The sequence below is a fragment of the Bufo gargarizans genome, chromosome 2 (genome assembly GCF_014858855.1).
Source record: "Bufo gargarizans isolate SCDJY-AF-19 chromosome 2, ASM1485885v1, whole genome shotgun sequence".
NCBI lineage: Eukaryota > Metazoa > Chordata > Amphibia > Anura > Bufonidae > Bufo > Bufo gargarizans.
In genome coordinates this window covers 296,672,821-296,693,252 of record NC_058081.1, presented here as the reverse complement: position 1 = coordinate 296,693,252, position 20,432 = coordinate 296,672,821, and the positions used below count along the sequence as shown (strand labels likewise).

At 40.1% G+C, this 20,432-nt stretch overlaps 1 protein-coding gene across 7 annotated transcripts in view; it reads left to right on the top strand.

The window, feature by feature from the left end:
* The window catches only part of NAV3 (neuron navigator 3), a 542,271-nt gene extending 524,367 nt beyond the window's left edge, over nucleotides 1–17,904 (top strand). For all 7 annotated transcript variants that reach the window (XM_044280408.1, XM_044280405.1, XM_044280407.1 and 4 more), the window contains 3 exons: nucleotides 1,740–1,858; nucleotides 2,043–2,246; nucleotides 15,485–17,904. In XM_044280408.1, coding sequence (XP_044136343.1) covers nucleotides 1,740–1,858; nucleotides 2,043–2,246; nucleotides 15,485–15,604 — 443 coding nt within the window. In that variant the 3' untranslated portion in view covers nucleotides 15,605–17,904. The remainder of the gene's footprint in view (nucleotides 1–1,739; nucleotides 1,859–2,042; nucleotides 2,247–15,484) is intronic.
* The last annotated feature ends 2,528 nt before the right edge of the window (nucleotides 17,905–20,432 follow it).

Genomic DNA, 20,432 nt, shown 5'->3' with positions numbered 1-20,432 from the left:
TGGGCTAAAATCATTTTTTTAAATTGGTGTTTACAAAAAATATTCAGCCATTCTATCACAAAGGATTAACAGTTTTTCTAGCTGTGTAAATAGTACTTTTTACTTTCACTTTGTGCCCTCATCTAATAAGCCTTTTCTCTAAAGTACTAAGAGGTCAAAAACACTTATTTAAGCCACATTCTTATCAGTAAGATAAGAACTGAGCTATAATGAGTGTTTATAAGCAGTGATGGCCAGTTCACATTGTTCGCCCGCGAACATATGCGGGCTGCCACCTTTTTTCACAAGTTCGGCAAGGCACAGGTAAGCCCTTACCTGTGCCTGTGCGCGAGCCGGTCTGAAAACAAGTGCGGTCAGCGGGAGCAGGCAGTTCCGAGAACAGCCACCGGTGCCTTCATCGGGCTGTTCTCGGAACTGCCTGCCCCCGGTCACCGCATTTGTTTTCAGACCGGCTCGCGGCACAAGCACAGGTAAGGGCTTACCTGTTCCCTGCCGGACTTGTGAAAAAAGATGGCAGCCCGCATATGTTCGCAGGTGAACAATGCGAACTGGCCATCACTGTTTATAAGGTCAGAGATCAGCGATAAGGAGCCCATCAGCTGAGCTGCCTGACAGAACAGAGAGAAAATCCAGATCCTGCTATTAGATAAACTCAGCCCTGTACAGAGAAAAGGGCTCTGGATTTTTAATGAACACTAACTGAAAAAATGTATTTTTTAGCTCAAAATGAGTACAAAGCAATAATATAAAAAAATGCCCCCAAAGTTGTACATAGCTTTTAAAGCTTTGGCAAGACACCTCTAATTCCTGGAGGAAGGTAAGGACCAAGTTTCAATTCATCACATCCAATCCTTCTCTCTTCTGCCATCACCTGTAGGAGAAGAGATGGGAACTTTCCATGCACATTAGAGTGTTGGCTGGTCCTGTTGCGAAAAAAAAGGGTTCGGCCAGAAATACTCTAATATGTATGAGGTTCTTTAGCTCTAAAAATAACGCAATGGATAGTTCCTATTATGATGATGAGTATCATAACTATTATTAACTGTTGTAACATCATAGCATTGAAGCACATATGCCAAATGTCTTCAGAAAGACAATAAGATGAGTATTTAGCAGTTGATGCAAGTATTGAAAATTTATACAATGCATCATATTTGAAGAAGTTTTCCTCTGAACACTTATGTCCTAGTTATAAGAAATGGGATCTAATCGGCATGGGTCTGACCACTGGGGCCCCCATAGGACCCCCTTTATTGTCAACCCTACTGATCAGAGACTTATCCCCTATCACCTCATGATTGGCAGGGCAGTTGGAACCTTGAGAGAAACCCATCCCCTATGCTGTGTTATTTATGCTAAAATCCCTTTATATGTGGACCAGAAGGGTTGTTGGACTTTTTCTCTATTATTATGATTAAAGATGTATTGCAATAATGGATATTGTGTGTGTGTGTGTGTGTGTGTGTGTGTGGGGGGGGGGGGGGGGGTGATAAATGTCTGATTTCTGGAGGCTCGACTGCTGACCAACTGACCACTATAGTGAGGTGCCCCCCGATCCTCTATACTGCACAATTTTTTAGAGGACTATCCTAAATGGACCAGCAGTCAAGCATGCACATTATGCTTTATTTAAAGTCTATGGGGCTGACAGAGAGAGAGAGCCAAGTACAATAATAAGATAATATTTAAAACCACAATGTCTCAAAGGTAAACCAATTAATACCTGTCTATTTTGGTAGGTCCTCGTCTTTTCCTTTCCTGCCCATTGGATGTGGATGGGTCCAGAATATGGTATACAGACCTTTGGAATTATTCTGTCATACCATATCTCCTAGAAGCAGTGAGAGAAGGACTTCAGGTATAATGTCAAAGTAAAGTAACAGTAAACTTATTTTTGTGTCACGTTAAAAAACTTGTTCAATGCATGTATTCCTTTTCACTTGTTTGCACTGAATGTACTGTACATAATAATTACTCACGGAAAAATATTTTCCAGCATTTTCTATGAGGACACATGATAAGGCTATGCATTGTATTTACAGATGTATGGTAAACGAGCCCCTTGGGAAGACCCATCAAGGTGGATAATTGACACTTTCCCTTGGATTTCTTCTTCGTCTCAGCGTCAATGTCCAGCCTTACTACAGCTACAGCCAGAAGATGTAGGGTATGATGGGTATGTCACTGCCAAAGAGGGAACAACCTCCAGAAATGTGCCAGACACTGACAAAGATGGAGACCCACTGGTAGGTTGAATGAAAGCATTGCAGCAGGGTTAGGGTTATACAGGCACTTGACTGTGACATGTTGCATGATTGCAGTTTAGTGCTTCCTGCATTTCAATAATCCTGCTAGATTTTTTATGCCTGTAGTGCTGTGGTCAAGCCATTTTTGGGGATGCAACATGACCCCATTCACAGGCAGCGCTACACTGATCCATGACCATGTGACATCAGTAGCATCCAAAGTCACTGTGTGGCCCTAGCCTTAATGCTAACAATAAGTTATGAAAAAACATCTGAAAGAATAATCCTAAAGAATATAAGGTGTGGGGGTCAGCTCAATAGTGGTAGACACAGCAGTCAGAGACAGTGACACAATGGCACAGTTCACACAGGGATTTGCCTGTTTTCTTTATTCTCATCCACAAACAAAATATAAGGCCTTCACATTCAGGCAAAAATACTAAATAAATTCCTGCTCGGCTGAACACTAACTAAACACAAGATCACCCTTTCTATACGGGTGGCCTACTGCCAGGAACACGACACAATTCAAAATAAACTCAGTGTCCTTTTTGTTGCTTTAGCAGACTTCAGCACCACTGGTGAAAGCCAGTCTATCCAACCAGTCCACCCCCCCCCTCCCCCACACACAGACATGCTCATAGTGCAAACCTTTATAGCCCAGAAATGAGCTGAGCTCCATCACCTGGCTGAGAGCTCTATATGAAACCTGTTCTGGACAGGAAGGGAATGAGGAGCCCCGCTACCTACCTGCTCATCATTCCATTAAAATCCAGGCCCGACAACACCCTTAACCAAAGTCCTCAGCAAACTATGTTTTGCTAAGGCAACCCATATTTCCTGGATTTCTGATATCTCACCCAAATCCTAGTTGAGATATCCACCTCCTGTAGCCTAGTACATGGTATATGAAAGAAACCTAGGCGAAATATAATGATTCTCTACTACTTTTCCAGTCACTGTCTCTTAAAGGGTATTCTGAAATGATAGACTTTTCACATGAATTTTGGTACATATTCTAAGCTGAAATACGTGTGTAATCCTTATTTTATTCATATCCAATGCACGTGAATGGGGTTCCTGTTACCCTGTTCACATGCATACAAATTTCTGGGCCAATTTCCTGCTTATTTCCAGTGGAAATAAGTATCATGTAACTACTGTAGGGTTGCCACTCGGCAATTTTGCGGAAAGGGTGTGGACCCATTCATTTCAATGGAGCCCGCTTGTTGTCCGCATCCGCACACCGCTTGTTGTCCGCATCCGTACTTCTGTTCTGCAGCCCCGCAAAAAAAATAGAACATGTCCTATTCGTGTCCACAATTGCGGAAAAGAATAGGAATTTTCTATAATAAGATGCACGTGGCCAGTCTCCGTGTTTTGCATATCTGTAAATTGCGAACTGCAAAAGTCATATGGCCGTCTAAATGTGCAGCCAAAGACAGTCGCAAAATATCCAACCTACTGAATTTCTTGCGACTTTCTGATTGTGATTGTAAGAAACTTGAAGGTCACAATGCGACCCCATTCAATTTAACCCAATGCATCGCAGCATTGTGCTGCGGTGATCCTTGGTTGCACAACACATTGTTGGCCAAAAGGACTCTGCAGCCTTAAAGGGGTCATTGTATCTATATTATTTTTTTTTCATTTCACCCCTTTTTATTGGTACAGAGCTTATTAAATGTTGCTTCCTGGGCCGGCGCTGCGCTCCTGGTCTTATATGCTCCTTGGTCTTCCGGGATTATACACATATTGTATATGTTTATGTCTGTATGGTTTAGGGAAGGAAGGGGCGGCCCGGGCACATTCTTTACAAAGGGGCCGTCTGCTTTCTGTGTCCGCCTCTGAAGATACTGAAACTCAAGAGTCAACCCCCGGAATGCATATTAGGGTGTTTTAAAATAAGGTGTTTATACAAGACAACCCCTTTAAATGTGCATGTAATAGCATGTATATATGCTGCTGACCCATCTAATATCTTTGGTGGCTGTACTGAATGCATATCACTTTCCAGCATATTATGTGACTCTTCTGCTTTGAGAGCAGAATACAATAATGTATACAGTAGCTTGAATCAATGCTTTAGTATCAGACCATGCTGATCTCCATGCTGTGTGGTAGGTATTTTATATTCCCACAAGATATTACCAGTTACTGTGGGAAATAACAGCTGAGGGACAGCAGATGGCAGTGCTGTATATTTCTTTCTAATGATGCATTTTGCATTTGGGCTTCAATACAAGTGTATTGTTTTCTTCAATAAATTGGGCATCTTTTAAAAGGAATCTGAACATATAAGAATGTTCCACCAAGGATTCCTTTATCTAATTAAAATTATAGTTTTATTCCAGATGCCTGAAGCTGATTGTATTATCATTGTTCATGAGAACGGTTTTATCTCTCTCAATAGAAAAAAAAATTACATGCCGCTCCTTTGAAGGGATAATGCATTATCAACAATCACATGGGTGTCCTAGATTTGAATCTGGAACAGACAGCATGTTATCAGAATGTGCTTTGACTTTCCTTCATAATTTCAACGCACTGTGTACAGGAATGAAACATTCGTATAAGGTATCATAAGGTATAATACTGTACATGGCTGAATGACATTGACAAGTCCTCCATGACATCCTTCTCTCACCAAATAATAACATTTAATCATTCACACTTGAAACATAAGAACACGGAAAGATTCATAGTTTAAGCTAAAATCAATTTCTTTTCCCGTGACTCATCCTATGTGCATTGATCTACAATTTCTGCACTGCATGGAGACATGATTGAAAATAAATTTTTATGACTATACTGTATGCCATATCCAGTGTTGGTTATAGGTCCGATGTATGGGTAACACCTTACAGCTGCTCGCTCAAAGAACAGCTTCATATATACTTGGCATCGTGCTCTATGTTCTCGAAACAAAAAAAACAACAACAACAAAAAAAAATACAAAATATTAAACAGTCTTTATTCTATGGAACCTTAAAGTGAAATCCCAGATCTGTGTAGCTGTGAAGCGATATGTTTTCAGATACTCACAATAAGGGACAATGTAGGTCTATAAATATCGAGTATTGGGCATTAGCATCTGGTTCATTATAATCTGGACTGTCCAAACAGAAATCCAGTCAAAATGACTGTGTGATACAGTATGTTCTAGATACATGGTGGAAGATCAGATTGGGAAATTCTTTGATCTTGGACCACCAATGATTTCAAGAATGACAGGGCTTTATAGAGTGTTCACATCCCTTTGGCACTGCTTATATCTGTTCACATCATGTTGGAGAAAAAACAAAAACAGGTTCCCGCAGGTTATGTCTACATGAATGCTTCCTTGTACTTAATATTGTGTTTTTTTGGCCTCTGTTGTGGAGGTATCTGCTGGCATACCTTTTTTTTTACTGTATAGGAAAATGTAGTATGCTGCTACCACAAAAAATACCACATGGCATATACTTTTTTTCTTATGCTAATGAAAGATTTATGCCGCTGAAGTGCAAGTTGGTGAATACTCCCAAAATAATATCCGATGTATTGCCCAAATTTGATGTAAACACAGCCTGAAATAATTGCTATGCTGTATATTTGAATAATCATCTTCTTAGAATGTTCCCTACAGTTTCATAAAAAGTGGTCTACTGTTATCTGAGCATACTTTATCGGAATACCATTTTTATTGGATTTTCCTGATAAATAACAATTTAAATTTACATTTTAAGAGATAAAGGTATTTTCATAGTTGTCAGTGTAAATTATGAAGATTTAAAAGGCTTCAAGTGAATGTCAACCCTTCAGTAGATTTAAAATGTATGCTGCTTAATATATATTTATAGTGACGGTAGCTTTGTTTTCTATTACAGAGTCTTTATTCCATTGAATAGAAGTACTGTAAGGCTGGGTTCACACGGGCGTGTCCGGATTAGGTCCGGATGCGTCCCGGTGTATTGCGGCAAACCCGCGCGATTAGGTACGCAATTGCAGTCAGTTTTGACTGCGATTGCGTTCCGATGTTCAGTTTTTATCACGCGGGTGCAATGTGTTTTGCACTCGCGTGATAAAAAACCGACTGTGGTACCCAGACCCGAACTTCTTCACAGAAGTTCAGGTTTGGGTTAGTTGTAGTGTAGATTGTATTATTTTCCCTTCTAACATGGTTATAAGGGAAAATAATAGCATTCTGAATACAGAATGCTTAGTACAAGGTCAATTGAGGGTTAAAAAAAATAAAAGAAATTAACTCACCTTGTCCTCTTCATCGCGCAGTTCCCGGTCTCTTCTGATGAGCTGTCGGCTAAAGGACCTTTGGTGACGTCAGATCACATGCTCCAATCACATGGTACATCACCCCGGTGATGTACCATGTGATTGGAGCATGTGATCTGACGTCACCAAAGGTCCTTTAGCCGACAGCTCATCAGAAGAGACCGGGAACTGCGCGATGAAGAGGACAAGGTGAGTTAATTTCTTTTATTTTTTTTAACCCTCAATTGACCTTGTACTAAGCATTCTGTATTCAGAATGCTATTATTTTCCCTTATAACCATGTTAGAAGGGAAAATAATACAGTGAATAGACTGTCACCTAGCAACCATGAGTGAAAATCGCACCGCATCCGCACTTGCTTGCGGATGCTTGCGATTTTCACTCAGCCCCATTCATTTCTATGGGGCCTGTCCTGCGTTACAAACGCAGAATATAGAGCATGCTGCGATTTTAAAGCATTGCAGAAGTGATGCGTGAAAAAAATCGCTCATGTGCACAGCCCCATAGAAATGAATGGTGCCGGATTCAGTGCGGGTGCAATACGTTCACCTACCGCATTGCACCCGCGCGGAAATCTCGCCCGTGTGAACTCAGCCTTACTTTTAAAGATAATGTGCTGGCTGCCTGATCCACCAATAGAAGGGTGCAGTAATAAGACAATCTGCAGTAAGCTCCCAAGCTCCCTCTAGTGGCTTCTGAAGGAAGCATGTTATCATTTACAGTACATTTAGTTGTTTGGCAGTAAATTTCAAATAATAATAATTTAAAGATCAACTGAGCTCTGATTATATATTATGCAAACATACATTAGGAATTCGTCATATAATTGAGGACTTAAAATATCATGCATGTATATACAATGAAAAAGTAGGGCAGGGCTTACTGGGGCTCATTTATAACAACCGGTGTCCTAGATAACTGACAGCTGGAATTTAGTTTCTGGAGGCAACTATTCTTTCTCACTATGGTGTTCATACATAAACCCCACTGAATATAGAGTATCATATTATAAACTCCTTCAATAAGATAAAAGTCACATATTTGGTAACAGGAGTGACTTCTTTCTAGAATTATACAGTATATCCATAGACTAGAATAAAATGTAACTCTATATATATACAGTGGATATAAAAAGTCTACATAAACCTGTTAGAATGTCAGGTTTCTGTGTAAAAAAAATGAGACAAAGATAAATCATTTCCGAACTTTTTCCACCTTTACTGTGACCTATAAACTGTACCACTCAATTTAAAAACAAAATGAAATCTTTTAGGTAGAGGGAAGAAAAAATGTAAAAATAAAATAATACGGTTGCATAAGTGTGCACACCCTTAAACTAATACTTTGTTGAAGCACCTTTTGATTTTATTACAGCACTTAGTCTTTTTGGGTATGAGTCTATCAGCATGGCACATTTTGACTTGATTTTCCCACTCTTCTTTGCAAAAACACTCCAAATCTGTCAAATTGCGAGGGCATCTCCTGTGCACAGTCCTCTCCAGATCACCACACATATTTTTAATCGGATTCAGGTCTGGGCTCTGGCTGGGCCATTCCAAAACTTTAATCTTCTTCTGGTGAAGCCATTCCTTTGTTGATTTGGATGTATGCTTTGGGTCATTGTCATGCTGAAAGATGAAGTTCCTCTTCATGTTCAGCTTCCTAGCAGAAGCCTGGAGGTTTTGTGCCAATATTGACTGGTATTTGGAACTGTTCATAATTCCCTCTAGCTCAACTAAGGCCCCAAAGCATGATGCTGCCACCACCATGCTTCACTGTGGGTATGGTGTTCTTTTGGTGATGTGCAGTGTTGATTTGCGCCAAAAATATATTTTGGAATTATGGCCAAAAAGTTCAACCTTGGTTTTATCAGACCATAACACTTTTTCCCACATGCTTTTGGGAGACTTCAGAAGTGTTTTTGCAAAATGTAGCCTGGCTTGGATGTTTTTCTTCGTAAGAAAATACTTTCATCTTGCCACTCTACCCCATAGCCCAGACATATGAAGAATATGGGAGATTGTTTTCACATGTACCACACAGCCAGTACTTTCCAGATATTCCTGCAGCCCCTTTAATGTTGCTGTCGGCCTCTTGGTAGCCTTCCAGACCAGTTTTCTTCTCGTCTTTTCATCATTTTTGGAGGGACGTCCAGTTCTTGGTAATATCATGATAATTATCTTCACTATGTTCCATGGCATATCTAATGCCTTGGAAATTCTTTTGTACCCTTCTCCTGACTGATACCTTTTAACAATGAGAGCCCTCTGATACTATGGAAGCTCTCTGTAGACCATGGCTTTTGCTGTGGGATGCGACTAAGAACATTTCAGGAAAGACCAACTAGAGCAGCTGAACTTTATTTGGGGTTAATCAGAGGCACTTTAAATGATGGCAGGTGTATGCTGACTCCTATTTAACATGATTTTGAATGTGATTGCTTAAAGGGGTTCTGCACTTTCAATTAACTGATGAGCTATCCTCTGGATAGATCATCAGCTTCTGATCGGTGGGGGTCCGACACCCGGGACCCCCGCCGATCACCTGTTTGAGAAGGCAGCGGCGCTCCAGCAGCGCCGCGGCCTTCTCACTGTTTACCGCCGGGCCGCTCGCCCACTGACATCACGACTTGTATCAACTAGAGTGGGCGCGGCGAAGCTCTGTTCACTTAAATGGAGCTTAGCCGCGCCCACTCTAGTTGATACAAGTCGTGACGTCAGTGGGCGGGCGGCCCGGCGGTAAACAGTGAGAAGGCCACGGCGCTGCTGGAGCGCCGCTGCCTTCTCAAACAGCTGATCGGCGGGGGTCCCAGGTGTCGGACCCCCGCCGATCAGAAGCTGATGATCTATCCAGAGGATAGATCATCAGTTAATTGAAAGTGCAGAACCCCTTTAATTCTGAACACAGCTACATGCCCAGAGGGTGTGCACATTTATGCAACCACATTATTATTATTTTTTTTATTTTCTTCCCTCCACCTAAAAGATTTCAGTTTGATTTTCAATTGAGTGGTACAGTTTATAGGTCACATTAAAGGTGAATCCGCAAAACACGGACACCGGCAATGTGCATTCTGCAATTTGCGGACCGGACATCACCAGCACTATAATAGAAAATGCCTAATCTTGCCTGCAATTGCGGACAAGAATAAGGCATGTTCTATTTTTTTGCAGAAACGGAAGAACGGATGCGGAAGTGCGGATCCGCAAATGCGGATTCGGACAGCACATTCCGGCCCCATTTAAAATGAATGGGTTTGCACCCTTTGCACAAAATTGCCGAACGGATGCGGACCCATTTTGCAGATGTGTGAATAGAAAAGATATCCCTCTAAATGAAAATAAATTAAATTATTAAAGTTAAGCAAAATTCATAGATGTGGAAGGCAATAACAAGTGCTCAGCGGCACCAAATGAGAAACCATATGTCCTACCACAATCTGTGCGGTTCCAGTGTACATCCATGAATCCCGGAGGGAAAGCAAAAAACATCTATCCCTGGGCTAGATGATGACGTGGTATTGAAGGACAGGATAGGCAAAGAACTGTCCCTGATATTGCCCTACAGGGGGGTGCTATTCTGGCCCTGATAGCCTAACCACAGCCCACCCGCCCTGATAAGAGTGACCCAGTCCGGAACCTTACCCTATATAAAAATGGCCCTAGTAAGCCCCTAGGCCCCTTACTTCCAGGTGATCATTATATAGATCTATGTGTTTTTGACTCATTACAAAAGTATATTATAAGTATATCGCACCCCTCTGTGTATCACACTTATCGATAACACACCTATACCAGTCCTTATAAAGACTTTTGTGTCCCTAACATCCTGTCCCTGCTCCACACAGCAAGCTCTCCCTACAATGGCAAAACACTGAATGTAAAATGGCGGCCAGGACAGGTTTATTTATAAGGTAGGGGGTATGTCCATGTGCTGAAATATCTCAATTGGCTGTCCTGTACCAAGGTCTTCACAATGTAAAAGAATATGGCGGGCACAAATATCTCCATATGTTTGCATGTTCGGCGAATCGCGAACACGCAAAGTTCTCCGTGAAACGACCGCCGGGCGAACTGCAAGGCCATCTCTAAAGAAGACACCTGGCCTCCCATCACTGAGCCCAATGGGAGCAACACTGTGAGAACCCACAAAGCCACACTCCTGGCACTCCACGTCCTGCCTCTTCTCCTTCTCCTCTCTCCTCCTATTTGTCCTCCACTCCACCTTCCACCATGCCATTGTCGCGTTCATCTGGCAAAAGGCAGGCTTCTGTGACCCAAATGTTCGAACGTAAAAAGTTGATGATGCCGGATAACCCTCTTGCCCAATGGCTGACCGCCGGCTTGTCGGAACTGGTAGCCCGCCAACTATTGCCATATAAACTGGTGGACTTGGAGGCCTTTAGAAAATGTATGGCCATTGGCACACCACAATGAAAGGTCCCCAGAAGAAAATATTTTTCCCAGAAGGGCATCCCAGAGCTATATGGCCATGTTCAGCGGCAAGTGAATGTAACTCTGGCACATAGTGTTGGTGCCAATATACATCTGACCACAGACACGTGGTCTAGCAAACATGGGCAGGGAAGTTAAATAACATTTACTGCCCACTGGATAAACCTTCTGACAGCTGTCATGCATGCAACCTGGGGCACCCATGTGGATTTGGTGTTACCGCCACGAAATGCATGCAGGCCTACCTCTTCTTCTCCTGCTCCTACTCCATCCTCCGTCTTCTCCTCAGCTGACTTCTCCTTACCCACTGCTACCGCCTCTTCTGCTGCCCCCCCCAGCTCTCCAGAACCTATTCAACGTGCCAGGTGAGACATTGCATGCATGAAGAGGGCGGTTTGAAGATGTGTTGGTCACTTCGCATATGAGATCATTCTTGCAGCCAACCCCTCGACAGCCGCTCTTCGGATCCAGCCTCAGGGAACGCCTAGACCGACAGGTAGATGCTCTGAGATGCGAGGAATCGCTTGACTACTGGGTGTGCAGGCTTGACCTGTGACCAGACCTGGCAGAATTTGCCATGGAGCTCTTGGCTTGTCCCTCGTCGAGTGTCCTGTTCAAAAGGAAGTTCAGCGCAGCAGGAGGAATCATGACCGATAAGCGCACTCGCCTAGCTCACAACAGTGTGAACTACCTCACAATTCTAAAAATTAATGAGGCATGGATTTCGGAGGAAATCAACACCTGTGATGACCATGTTTAATTAAATTTCACCTACAGGGAGTGCAGAATTATTAGGCAAGTTGTATTTTTGAGGATTAATTTTATTATTGAACAACAACCATGTTCTCAATGAACCTAAAAAACTCATTAATATCAAAGCTGAATATTTTTGGAAGTAGTTTTTAGTTTGTTTTTAGTTTTAGCTATTTTAGGGGAATATCTGTGTGTGCAGGTGACTATTACTGTGCATAATTATTGGGCAACTTAACAAAAAACTAATATATACCCATTTCAATTATTTATTTTTACTAGTGAAACCAATATAACATCTCAACATTTACAAATATACATTTCTGACATTCAAAAACAAAACAAAAACAAATCAGTGACCAATATAGCCACCTTTCTTTGTAAGGACACTCAAAAGCCTGCCATCCATGGATTCTGTCAGTGTTTTGATCTGTTCACCATTAACATTGCGTGCAGCAGCAACCACAGCCTCCCAGACACTGTTCAGAGAGGTGTACTGTTTTCCCTCCTTGTAAATCTCACATTTGATGATGGACCACAGGTTCTCAATGGGGTTCAGATCAGGTGAACAAGGAGGCCATGTCATTAGATTTTCTTCTTTTATACCCTTTCTTGCCAGCCACGCTGTGGAGTACTTGGACGCGTGTGATGGAGCATTGTCCTGCATGAAAATCATGTTTTTCTGGAAGGATGCAGACTTCTTCCTGTACCACTGCTTGAAGAAGGTGTCTTCCAGAAACTGGCAGTAGGACTGGGAGTTGAGCTTGACTCCATCCTCAACCCGAAAAGGCCCCACAAGCTCATCTTTGATGATACCAGCCCAAACCAGTACTCCACCTCCACCTTGCTGGCGTCTGAGTCGGACTGGAGCTCTCTGCCCTTTACCAATCCAGCCACGGGCCCATCCATCTGGCCCATCAAGACTCACTCTCATTTCATCAGTCCATAAAACCTTTAAAAACTCAGTCTTGAGATATTTCTTGGCCCAGTCTTGACGTTTCAGCTTGTGTGTCTTGTTCAGTGGTGGTCATCTTTCAGCCTTTCTTACCTTGGCCATGTCTCTGAGTATTGCACACCTTGTGCTTTTGGGCACTCCAGTGATGTTGCAGCTCTGAAATATGGCCAAACTGGTGGCAAGTGGCATCTTGGCAGCTGCACGCTTGACTTTTCTCCGTTCATGGGCAGTTGTTTTGCGCCTTGGTTTTTCCACACGCTTCTTGTGACCCTGTTGACTATTTTGAATGAAACGCTTGATTGTTCGATGATCATGCTTCAGAAGCTTTGCAATGTTAAGAGTGCTGCATCCCTCTGCAAGATATCTCACTATTTTTGCCTTTTCTGAGCCTGTCAAGTCCTTCTTTTGACCCATTTTGCCAAAGGAAAGGAAGTTGCCTAATAATTATGCACACCTGATATAAGGTGTTGATGTCATTAGACCACACCCCTTCTCATTACAGAGATGCACATCACCTAATATGCTTAATTGGTAGTAGGCTTTCAAGCCTATACAGCTTGGAGTAAGACAACATGCATAAAGAGGATGATGTGGTCAAAATACTCATTTGCCTAATAATTCTGCACTCCCTGTATTACCATTTGTTTTTTTTTTCAAGAGGGGGTATTTAATTAGCCATGTTTTTAATCCAATTTTATATTTTTAGTTCTTTTAAACATATGCATTTGACATGTGTTTGTACTGGCCTGCAGTAAATATCCAATGACTGGCTAATATACCTCAAGCCACATAATGACTTGATCTTTTCTGTACGGTGAATGCATAATTTTTGGGGCCTGTAATCTAACTGGCCAACAGTAAAATTATTATATGGTGACCGCTTAATGTACCTCAAGCCACATAATCACTTGAGGTTTTTTGTCCGGTGAATGCCTAATGTTTGGGGCCTGTACTCCACTGGCCCACAGTAAAATTGATATCTAATGACCGTATAATATACCTCCAGCCACATAATCACTTGATGTTTTCTGTCCGGTGAATGAATAATTTTTGGGGCCTGTAGTCCACTGACCTGCAGTAAAATTGATATCCATTGATCATCTAATATACCTTCAGCCACATAATCACTAGTTTTTTTCTGCACGACGAATGAATAATTTTTGGGACCTGTAGTCCACAGGCCTGCAGTAAAATTGATATCCATTGACCGTCTTATATACCTCCAGCCACATAATCACTTGATCTTTTCTGTACGGTGAATGCCTAATTGTTAGGGCCTCGGAGGAATTCAACACCTGTGACGACCACGTGTTATCGAATTTCACCTATTATCATTTGAAGTTTATTTAAGAGGTGTGATTTCATTAGCCATGCTTTTAATCCAGTTTTATATTTTTAGTTCTTTTAAACATATTTATTTGACATGTATTTGTACCGTCCTGCAGTAAAATTAATATCCAATGACCGTCTAATATACCTCCAGCCACATAATCACTTGATCTTTTATGTAAGGTGAATGCATAATTTTTGGGACCTGTAATCTATCTGGCCAACAGTAAAATTATTATACAGAGACTGCCTAATGTACCTCCAGCCACATAATTACTTGATGTTTTCTGCCTGGTGAATGCCTAATGTTTGGGGCCTGTACTCCACTGGCCTGCAGTAAAATTGATATCCAATGACCGTCTAATATACCTCCAGCCACATAATCACTTGATGTTTTTTGTCTGGTGAATGCCTAATGTTTGGGGCCTAAAATAAAAAATTTCTAGGCTCCAGTAGGGCACATTTTTTTGAGTTTCCCTTTAAGACGCATAAGAATGGCCCCTGATTAAAATACATATTTTTTTGTGGGCATTTTTACCATTGATCCCCCTCTGGCATGTCACTGTCCATGTTTTGTGACGATTTGTGCACTTCTAGTAAATATTTCATGGCTGCAAATATAACCTGAAGGTTTTTCAGGTTCACCTGTCTCTAAAGTAAATGTGGCTCACCACGAACTTGCGGTTCGCGTACATTTGATCGCGTTCGAATCGTCCCAGCTGATATTCGTCCATCACTAAGAAAGATGCATATAATTTATGCAGTGTCATAATCAATTATAAATGACACATGGCTATAACTATTATATACATAACTATTATGTTGCCCATGAAATGACATGGAATGCCTTTAGTAGTTCAGCATTATAGTCAATATTTTATTCATGGATTGAAGAGTAGGGATTTAAATTTTTAATAGTAAATTCATGTTTTTATTAGGAAGCAGGATTTTGTCTAACCTTGTTGCTTGCCCCTTTTTTCCTTTTTCCTTGTTGAACATTGTTTGCGTTATGTAAATCTTTCCTAATACTCTGCTGTCACACTATAATACGTCAAACCAAAAATACTTATCCTAAAAACCATACAAGTCATATTAGCCATGTCCTTTGAACTTCCTTTTCTACTAGCAATGATTAAGAATGAATGCACATTCATCTGGTCTTTTGTTGTATTAGGTGGCATAAACGTCTAATAAATCATAATTAATGAACATGCTGCATCCAGTTTATTAATATAAAGAACAGTGAAAGAGCTGCTCATTTTCTCATAGATGAATAATCTCTTAACTAATATGGATTATTGTAGCAAGCCAGGACAGACTATGCCTCTGTTCCTGATTTATCTAACACTTGTTGATTGATTAAGAAAAGTAGACTTTGTGTCCTTGGGTTACTGCCTAATGAAATAACTGTTTTATGATGTATACAACCTAGATGGCATGCTTAGAGTAATATGTTATTTTTATTTTTTTATTAACAGATGAGTATGCTAATGCGTCTTCAAGAAGCAGCCAACTTCTCCAGTGGACAAAGCTGTGACAGCGATGGTGCAAGTCACCACAATGAAAGTTTAGATCCTTCTGTTGAATCAACCCTCTAGGAAGTCACCTCTGGAGGGTATATTATTATAGATAATAGTTTGGTCCAATAGATCACTTGCATTGCAGAAGGAGCTCAACACCCTTACCAGGATAATGTGCTGGTAGGCAGGTGACTTGGCTCTGAAAATTGCGTGAGGTGACATAATTGAAGTGGATAGATTGGATTTGCTTCATCAGTATTTGAAGATGAATGGAGTGATGAGAATCTCAATTAGTCAACTGGAAAAGGCCCAAGATATAAGGGCAGACAAGCAGATTGCACATTTGTTAGCCAAACTGGAATGGTTTAGTTTTTTGAAAGGTTTACAGCACAGATGTTTGTGTGTAATGTGTGTTTTTTTTTTCTTTGACATTATGTATCACTTGTGCAGTGTTTTTAATCCACTTCAAACCTCTGATGTAAGACATTGTGCCGGTCACATGACTACATTAGTGAGATTGTTGTGTACTGCCTCCAAACTAGATAATGCTCGTCAGAAAAGCACAAAATGTATTTGTGCATCTAGAAGAAAAGCTACTGTGATATACTGGATAAGTGCCAATTGTATATCTGAACTGCCGTGCTCACAATTCTGAATTCCCCTGGCGTTAAGTCACTTGCTTCAAATTGTCCTCATCGCAACCACAGTGTTTTTGTAACCACCTGCTGCCCACTTACATTTTTTTATACAAATTACTAAGGCTTCCCCCAGAGAGGCTTTTATGTGAGCATTGTGAGCAAAGAAAGGACAGGCAAAAGAATAAAAAGTCATATGGTGCTGTCTCATTGCCTTAAAAATGTATCTTAATAGTCTTACCGTCAGAGTTCAGAATCCGCTGATGTGTCCTACAGTGTTTTCTCTCCCCATTAACTTCAAAATATCATTTAGTGTGGAACCTAAGCATGTGTTCTTTTACAAATGAGAACCAGTAATGACTGCACATTTGGATGTTGTCTTAATCTCAGAAATACAGGTGAACAATAGCACATGTCTGCCATCACAAATGCAGAACAGATAGTTTGAAAACTTTAATTTTTTTGTGTATTTGTAAAGGAGACATTTGAATGAACTCCCAGCAGAGCTGGGGGTATCCGTTGAAGCATGAGCACAAGTAGATTTTTTTGCCCCTGTCTCTTATAGTTCTAGGCATGTTTGAGTTATTCCTGTTTAAAGTTGGGTTTCTTAATGTCAAGTAAGACTGAGGCAGTGTAGAAACTTTCATATAATTAGGTTGGTTTTGCACAGTGTTTTGGGTGGGCTATGTATATAGATATCATGACAATAACAAAGCCTTGCACCATGCAAACAAAACCAGTTTGTACTTTAATTTGTTGGTGTGTGTTTCATGGATTAATAGCTATGTTGTAAACAGATCCAGAATGCAACTGTTCAGACTGTTTTTCCCCCCAGTGTGCTTGCCCTGTGGTTATTATAACCATGCAGGAGATACAGTGTTACATCAGCATGTTTTAAAAAAAACTCTTATGGAGCCAATATATATTACAAGGAAATAACAGACCTAGAACAGATTGCATGAGACCTGATTAACGATACAATTGGAAATGCAATGTATCAACACAATAAAATACATAATTATATAAGGGCTATGGCATTGTGTAGAGAACATGCAATAGAAGCTACGTACCTTCTACATAACTGGTGCTACACAATACTCGTGGCCACCATTTTGGTCATCTACTGTAATTCTTATTCAAGAGCCAGGCTATACAGCTCTTTTCTAAGGCAAGCTTTTCCTACACGGTGCTATTGGCCCATTGTACAATCTTAATTATTGTTGTGCATGTGCAAACGAAACGTTAAACTGACCTAATGTATACAAAGACAATATATACTGTAGCTCAACAGGCTCCATATATCTTGTCTTAGCTCATGTCACCTGGATTAGACGGCAAATATTTTCCTGACATCTCTGACATGCACACCAGACATAACCTTGCATAGAACTTCCTGCAATACATCTCAGTGAGTACATGTCGTTTACAACAAAGAAAGAAAATGTTTGTGAAACATTTGTCTGTATACATTTTATATTTTGTACATTTTTTTATGTAACATATCATGTAAATAGACAGAAGCAGTGAAATAATTCATCTGAAAAGTTTTGTAGTCTTTGTAAAGCCCTTACAATACGTTTTGGTGTAATCAAAATCAATTGAATGATGTATTTTCTATAAGTTGATTGTTCTCCCAGCCTGTAAACCAGCTTGCATCTATTTTTTGCAGATGTGCGCAGTGTAACTGTCTAAATTATTACTTTGCCATTAAAGTGGAATTATTTATTGAATTGTCATCTTTTCTGTAATAAAAAATAAGCCACTGACTGTCTAAACTACTAACCCCTTCCTTATGAGGGATCCAGTGCACTGTGTGAACTTCCAAAGAGAATTTGTCATGCAACGTAAATGCTTAGTATACTAATAATTTCATCACTGGATAAACTGTATATAAAATATTAGGAATTAGCACTTTACTGGCAATTACTGTGTATTAAAGACTAATTTCCCTTAGTATGTACATTATGTATATGTTACTTGATAATCATATTTTTCTAACTAGAATTTAAGTAGTCTATACTTCATTATTATTCCACATTTCAGCTCTCTATAATAGTACGCCAACAAGTGTTAAGGGGCTCTATTGGTTTTTAATGTTGAGTACCTATTCTCAGGATAGGTCATCACCATCTTATCAGCGGGTGTTCAACACCGACACCATAGTTGACAAGCTGTTTGAAGAAATGGAGCTCCACGGTCTCAGTATTAGGGCAGTCAAATCTTGGTTGCAAACATTCAAATAGACCATTTAGTGCAAGGGCTGTTTTATCTAAGGGTACAACTGCAGCACTAAACACTCAATAGACTACTTACCCATAATTCAATGCATGCCACCCGGTTTCATAGACTATGTTTCAATGAAAACATGCACAGCCTTTTCTTATTTACTACTACTTTGCAGCTGTATTGTATAAAATAATATTCAAGCACATACACAACATGGATAAAATTTAAAGATAAAATTGAAATAAGATAGGAAAATTAAAAACCCTCATATGATATAAAGGAATTGACATCGGCATCTAAAGACATTGTACCTACTCTGCACTGTTTTCCATAACTGCTTTTTGCCACTATTTGGATCTAATTACATTGGAATGCCAGAATAAGGTAACTTCAACAAAACAAACAGAGAACCTCGCACTGTGAATAACAATGATGGCCAACAATGTACTTGTGCTTACCAGGACTAGTTGTGCTACTTCAGGCACAACTCTGAAAAGTGCATACAGTCAAACGGAGGGAACGCTGCTCCCAACCAAGCAGGATATCAGTGTCGGAACCCGATGAGTGAAAACAAAAACAGAAAAAAATTGGTCTTCTGGGGCGCTGGACACTAAAACTGTAATTTATTGTACATAAATCATTAAAAACAATTAAAACAAAAAAGCGTACAAGTGGAGGGCGATGCATTTCCAAGGCAGTCTGTCTCATTCCTCAGGATTTGCTAACTGGCACACTAATATTGCATCATACTTGCTCACTCCTCCATGTGGCTTGTTTAACTCCTTGTATAACAGTATGACTACCATAGTATTGCCTTCTATATTTAGGAATATAACTGCTTTAACACTCCTCTCAATATACTAATATTCAACAAGGGAGAGAAAGAGAGAGAAACGGGGGGAGAGAGAGAGACAGAGTGATAGATGATACTACACCTCCTTTGTATAACAATATGACTACCGTAGTGATGCCTTCTATATTTAAGAATACTGCTCCCAATATACTAATAGCCAACAAGGCAGAAAAAGAGAGAGAGAGAGAGAGAGATAATACTACTTCTATTGTATAACAATATGACTACCATAGTATTGCCTTCTATATTTAAGAATATTGCTGCTATAATACTCCTCCCAATATACAAATAGCCAACAAGGGAGAGAAAGAGATAAAAACAGAGAGCGAGAGAGAGAGAGAGAGACACTGTTATGATAATTTGCTCAACCCTATAAGGCCCCTTCAACACCAGCGGGTTTTCCACGCGGGTGTGATGCGTGAAATGAACGCATAGCACAAACAAAATATTTTCCATTAAAAAAGTTAAATACAATATACAGTTACATGGCTACTGAGGCTGGAAAAAAGTTTGACTTCTCAGAAGTAGCTGTTTGACCGAGAATATAGCTAAGAACAAATCACATCTAGAAATGTTGTCCACTTTTACAACACAGCACTTGACTAATTTCCCTTCCATTTGACAATAAGCATCTACCAGTAGTTCTTGTTTTATGTTATCATTTTATCTGCTATTAAAGTCTATTAGGGTAGTGCATTCCATTGTTTGACTACTTTAACTGTAAAAAAAACCCTTTCTGATACATACATTGATTATAAAGTGGAATTTATGATGTGCTGCAATTCAAATTGGAAACAAGCCACCAAATAATTTCATTTTACTATAGACAGAAATATCTTAGAAACTACATTAAATGGCTACAAATTTTCATATATTTGTTTTAATATATGAAGAATGTTGGACTTTTGTTAACTAGTATAGGTTGAAGAAAATGATTACTGCCTCTTTGCCTGAGGATCTGAAATAAAATTGACAGTATAACATATCTTCTAGCTTTCTCCCTGAATACATCACTTTTAGAATTAAGTAATTAAATACGTTAAAGTCAAATTGCATCTGACTGTACCTCTCTACCCTGAAGGTTTAGTTGCAGCTAAACCTTTGCCATGATTAAGAAAACTCTTCAGAACATTTAGCAGTAACTTAATTAACTGCAGTTCAAGATTAAAACATCTGATCCAATCAAAATAAT